General features: G+C 65.1%; 1 protein-coding gene across 1 annotated transcript in view; it reads right to left on the bottom strand.

Moving 5' to 3' along the window:
• The window catches only part of ACO2 (aconitase 2), a 28688-nt gene extending 23197 nt beyond the window's left edge, over positions 1-5491 (bottom strand). Inside the window, exon 1 of the mRNA XM_075574030.1 lies at positions 5344-5491. Coding sequence (XP_075430145.1) covers positions 5344-5379 — 36 coding nt within the window. The 5' untranslated portion in view covers positions 5380-5491. The remainder of the gene's footprint in view (positions 1-5343) is intronic.
• Between the last annotated feature and the right edge of the window lie 509 nt (positions 5492-6000).

Raw genomic sequence — 6000 nt, forward strand, 5'->3', positions numbered from 1 at the left:
GGGGGGAAATCTGACATGTGAACACGGGGGGGGGGGGGGAAAGAAGAGGCGCAGTTGTGAAGGGGGGGGAGAAGAGGCGCAGTTGTGAAGGGGGGGGAGAAGAGGCGCAGTTGTGAAGGGGGGGGGGGGGGGGGGAAAGAAGCGGGAAAATTAAATCCCGGGCAACACTGGTATATCAGCTAGTATAATATATACACACACATATTAATTTAGCATAGATTGAACGCATGTCTTTTTTCAACCTTATCTACTATGTAACTACAAATATACAGAAGGGCAAACTTCCAAAGGCATCGGATTATTTTTACTGAACAGTCAACTTTTTAATTACTTTTGTAACATCAGAAAGTTCTACTTCATATTACTTCAGTATTATACTCAGCACTTAATATTACCCTCACACTGCAGATTACCATTACACATTCACTGTTACATTGCATTTTGTGTAAGGGCTTAACAAGCTAGGAGCCAGTCTGCCGAGTTCAAGGTCATGCTACACCCACTTCAGAGGGCAGTAACCCCCGCCTCCACCGTGCAGGCTGCGGTCACCTTGAGGTCACCTTGACCCGCTGGGACACAGTGACACGCACTGGGCCCAGGTCAGAGAGAGGCTCCTGTTACCATGGTGACCTGAGCCCAGCAGATGCCTCTTTCGCTGCTAGGGGACACCCCGTGACCTCAGCGGAGAACACCCAAACCGGGTCACCGCCCGTCAACCAGGAGACAGCACCTCCACCCTCCTCCCCAGCGCCGGCCCCACCTCTCCTTCTCCCCTCCCGGGTTCCCCCCACCCCAGTCACAGCCTGCCTCCCACCCAACCAGTCACAGCCTGACACCCAACCGCCCACCCACCCAGTCACAGCCTGCCTCCCAACCGCCCACCCACCCAGTCACAGCCTGCCTCCCGAAGTCACAGCCTGCCTCCCGCCCGCCCATCCACCCAGTCACAGCCTGCCTCCAGCCCGCCCACCCACCCAGTCACAGCCTGCCTCCCAACCGCCCACCCACCCAGTCACAGCCTGCCTCCCGAAGTCACAGCCTGCCTCCCGCCCGCCCATCCACCCAGTCACAGCCTGCAAACCCAGACACAGCCTGCCTCCAGCCCGCCCACCCACCCAGTCACAGCCTGCCTCCAGCCCGCCCACCCACCCAGTCACAGCCTGCCTCCAGCCCGCCCACCCACCCAGTCACAGCCAGCCTCCCGCCCGCCCACCCACCCAGTCACAGCCTGCCTCCCAACCGCCCACCCACCCAGTCACAGCCTGCCTCCCGAAGTCACAGCCTGCCTCCCGCCCGCCCATCCACCCAGTCACATCCTGCAAACCCAGTCACAGCCTGCCTCCAGCCCGCCCACCCAGTCACAGCCTGCCTCCCGCCCGCCCACCCACCCACCCAGTCACAGCCTGCCGCCCAAAACAGCCGGCCGCCCGCCCATCCACAGCCTGCCGCCCGCCCAGTCACAGCCAGCCTGCCGCCCGCCCAGTCACAGCCTGCCGCCCGCCCGCCCACCCACCCACCCAGTCACAGCCTGCCGCCCAAAACAGCCGGCCGCCCGCCCATCCACAGCCTGCCGCCCGCCCAGTCACAGCCAGCCTGCCGCCCGCCCAGTCACAGCCAGCCTGCCGCCCGCCCAGTCACAGCCTGCCGCCCGCCCAGTCACAGCCTGCCTGCCGCCCGCCCAGTCACAGCCTGCCTGCCGCCCGCCCAGTCACAGCCTGCCTGCCGCCCGCCCAGTCACAGCCAGCCTGCCGCCCGCCCAGTCACAGCCAGCCTGCCGCCCGCCCAGTCACAGCCAGCCTGCCGCCCGCCCAGTCACAGCCAGCCTGCCGCCCGCCCAGTCACAGCCAGCCTGCCGCCCGCCCAGTCACAGCCAGCCTGCCGCCAGCCCAGTCACAGCCAGCCTGCCGCCCGCCCAGTCACAGCCAGCCTGCCGCCCGCCCACAGCCAGCCTGCCGCCCGCCCAGTCACAGCCAGTCACAGCCTGCCTGCCGCCCGCCCAGTCACAGCCTGCCTGCCGCCCGCCCAGTCACAGCCTGCCTGCCGCCCGCCCAGTCACCGCCTGCCGCCCGCCCAGTCACAGCCCGCCTGCCGCCCGCCCAGTCACAGCCAGCCTGCCGCCCGCCCAGTCACAGCCAGCCTGCCGCCCGCCCAGTCACAGCCAGCCTGCCGCCCGCCCAGTCACAGCCAGCCTGCCGCCCGCCCAGTCACAGCCAGCCTGCCGCCCGCCCAGTCACAGCCAGCCTGCCGCCCGCCCAGTCACAGCCAGCCTGCCGCCCGCCCAGTCACAGCCAGTCACAGCCTGCCTGCCGCCCGCCCAGTCACAGCCTGCCTGCCGCCCGCCCAGTCACAGCCCGCCTGCCGCCTGCCCAGTCACAGTCTGCCTGCCGCCCGCCCAGTCACAGCCAGCCTGCCGCCAGCCCAGTCACAGCCAGCCTGCCGCCCGCCCAGTCACAGCCAGCCTGCCGCCCGCCCAGTCACAGCCAGCCTGCCGCCCGCCCAGTCACAGCCAGCCTGCCGCCCGCCCAGTCACAGCCAGTCACAGCCTGCCTGCCGCCCGCCCAGTCACAGCCTGCCTGCCGCCCGCCCAGTCACAGCCCGCCTGCCGCAGTCTGCCTGCCGCCCGCCCAGTCACAGCCTGCCTGCCGCCCAGTCACAGCCTGCCTGCCGCCCGCCCAGTCACAGCCAGCCTGCCGCCCGCCCAGTCACAGCCTGCCTGCCGCCCGCCCAGTCACAGCCTGCCTGCCGCCCGCCCAGTCACAGCCTGCCTGCCGCCCGCCCAGTCACAGCCTGCCTGCCGCCCGCCCAGTCACAGCCTGCCTGCCGCCCGCCCAGTCACAGCCTGCCTGCCGCCCGCCCAGTCACAGCCTGCCTGCCGCCCGCCCAGTCACAGCCTGCCTGCCGCCCGCCCAGTCACAGCCTGCCTGCCGCCCGCCCAGTCACAGCCTGCCTGCCGCCCGCCCAGTCACAGCCTGCCTGCCGCCCGCCCAGTCACAGCCTGCCTGCCGCCCGCCCAGTCACAGCCTGCCTGCCGCCCGCCCAGTCACAGCCTGCCTGCCGCCCAGTCACAGCCTGCCTGCCGCCCAGTCACAGCCTGCCTGCCGCCCAGTCACAGCCTGCCTGCCGCCCAGTCACAGCCTGCCTGCCGCCCAGTCACAGCCTGCCTGCCGCCCAGTCACAGCCTGCCTGCCGCCCAGTCACAGCCTGCCTGCCGCCCAGTCACAGCCTGCCTGCCGCCCAGTCACAGCCTGCCTGCCGCCCAGTCACAGCCTGCCTGCCGGCCGCCCAGTCACAGCCTGCCTGCCGGCCGCCCAGTCACAGCCTGCCTGCCGCCCGCCCAGTCACAGCCTGCCTGCCGCCCGCCCAGTCACAGCCTGCCTGCCGCCCGCCCAGTCACAGCCTGCCTGCCGCCCGCCCAGTCACAGCCTGCCTGCCGCCCAGTCACAGCCTGCCTGCCGCCCAGTCACAGCCTGCCTGCCGCCCAGTCACAGCCTGCCTGCCGCCCAGTCACAGCCTGCCTGCCGCCCAGTCACAGCCTGCCTGCCGCCCAGTCACAGCCTGCCTGCCGCCCAGTCACAGCCTGCCTGCCGCCCAGTCACAGCCTGCCTGCCGCCCAGTCACAGCCTGCCTGCCGCCCAGTCACAGCCTGCCTGCCGCCCAGTCACAGCCTGCCTGCCGCCCAGTCACAGCCTGCCTGCCGCCCGCCCAGTCACAGCCTGCCTGCCGCCCGCCCAGTCACAGCCTGCCTGCCGCCCGCCCAGTCACAGCCTGCCTGCCGCCCGCCCAGTCACAGCCTGCCTGCCGCCCGCCCAGTCACAGCCTGCCTGCCGCCCGCCCAGTCACAGCCTGCCTGCCGCCCAGTCACAGCCTGCCTGCCGCCCAGTCACAGCCTGCCTGCCGCCCAGTCACAGCCTGCCTGCCGCCCAGTCACAGCCTGCCTGCCGCCCAGTCACAGCCTGCCTGCCGCCCAGTCACAGCCTGCCGCCCGCCCAGTCACAGCCTGCCGCCCGCCCAGTCACAGCCTGCCTGCCGCCCAGTCACAGCCTGCCTGCCGCCCAGTCACAGCCTGCCGCCCGCCCAGTCACAGCCTGCCGCCCGCCCAGTCACAGCCTGCCGCCCGCCCAGTCACAGCCTGCCGCCCGCCCAGTCACAGCCTGCCGCCCGCCCAGTCACAGCCTGCCGCCCGCCCAGTCACAGCCTGCCGCCCGCCCAGTCACAGCCTGCCGCCCGCCCAGTCACAGCCTGCCGCCCGCCCAGCCACAGCCTGCCGCCCGCCCAGCCACAGCCTGCCTGCCGCCCGCCCAACCTGCCGCCCGCCCAGCCACAGCCTGCCTGCCGCCCGCCCAGCCACAGCCTGCCTGCCGCCCGCCCACAGCCTGCCTGCCGCCCAGCCACAGCCTGCCGCCCGCCCAGCCACAGCCTGCCTGCCGCCCGCCCAGCCACAGACTGCCTCCCGCCCGCCCAGTCACAGCCTCCCGTCCACCCATCCAGTCACAGCCTGCCTCCCATAGTCACAAGCCCACCCAGTAACAGCCACCCACCCAGTCACAGCCTGCCACCCACCCAGTCACAGCCTGGGAGGGAGGGGGGAGGGAGTGGGAGTGGGGGGGGGGGAAATCGGACATGTGAACACAGGGGGGGGAGGGAGAAGTGGCGCGCAGTTGTGAAGGGGGGGGGGGAGAAGAGCGGGAAAATTAAATCCCGGGCAACACTGGTATATCAGCTAGTATAATATATACACACACATTAATTTAGCATAGATTGAACGCATGTCTTTTTTCAACCTTATCTACTATGTAACTACAAATATACAGAAGGGCAAACTTCCAAAGGCATCGGATTATTTTTACTGAACAGTCAACTTTTTAATTACTTTTGTAACATCAGAAAGTTCTACTTCATATTACTTCAGTATTATACTCAGCACTTAATATTACCCTCACACTGCAGATTACCATTACACATTCACTGTTACATTGCATTTTGTGTAAGGGCTTAACAAGTTGGAGCCAGTCTGCCGAGTTCAAGGTCATGCTACACCCACTTCAGAGGGCAGTAACCCCCGCCTCCACCGTGCAGGCTGCGGTCACCTTGAGGTCACCTTGACCCGCTGGGACACAGTGACACGCACTGGGCCCAGGTCAGAGAGAGGCTCCTGTTACCATGGTGACCTGAGCCCAGCAGATGCCTCGTTCGCTGCTAGGGGACACCCCGTGACCTCAGCGGAAAACACCCGAACCGGGTCACCGCCCTTCAACCGGGAGACAGCACCTCCACCCTCCTCCCCAGCGCCGGCCCCGCCTCTCCTTCTCCCCTCCCGGGTTCCCGCCCCCGGTCCCCGCTCACCCGCAGCCTGGCCGCCACCACACAGTACGACGCCATTTTGTTCACTGACAAAGATGATGTCACGTGACCAAGACGTCACCGCCGCGCTTTCTTATAGAGTAGGGTGAGGGGGCGGGGCCAGTGAAGGTGCTGGCAGGGAGGTACATGAAGGGAAACCCCCGACCTGCCCCACAAACTGAAATACAGAGCAGGGTGTCAGCACACAGCGTCGCCGGGGCAAGGGAGACTGTAGCCAAGGGGAATTTTATTTAATGTAGGATTTAAAAGGGAACATGAGGATATGAAGTGTTTACCATCCTGACAGGACCTGAAGGGCAAGGCTAGAGTGACATGACAGGTGAAGGTGCCCACGTGGGTACTGTCATAAAGGAAAGAATCTGTGTGCTATTATTGTAACAATATTTTAGTGTATTATTATTATTAATGGTATTATTATTAATGGTATTATTATTATCATTATTATTATTATCATTATTATTATTATCATTATTAATTGTATTGTTATTGATGGTATTATTATTATTAATAATTATTTATTTATTTATTTATAAAATATTTTACCAGGAAGTAATACATTGAGAGTTACCTCCATACATTATATACAGAGACATTGCATGCACAGTTAAAGAAAATATATATTATGAGCGTATGAAACAG

Source organism: Ascaphus truei, chromosome 17 (assembly GCF_040206685.1).
Source record: "Ascaphus truei isolate aAscTru1 chromosome 17, aAscTru1.hap1, whole genome shotgun sequence".
Lineage (NCBI taxonomy): Eukaryota > Metazoa > Chordata > Amphibia > Anura > Ascaphidae > Ascaphus > Ascaphus truei.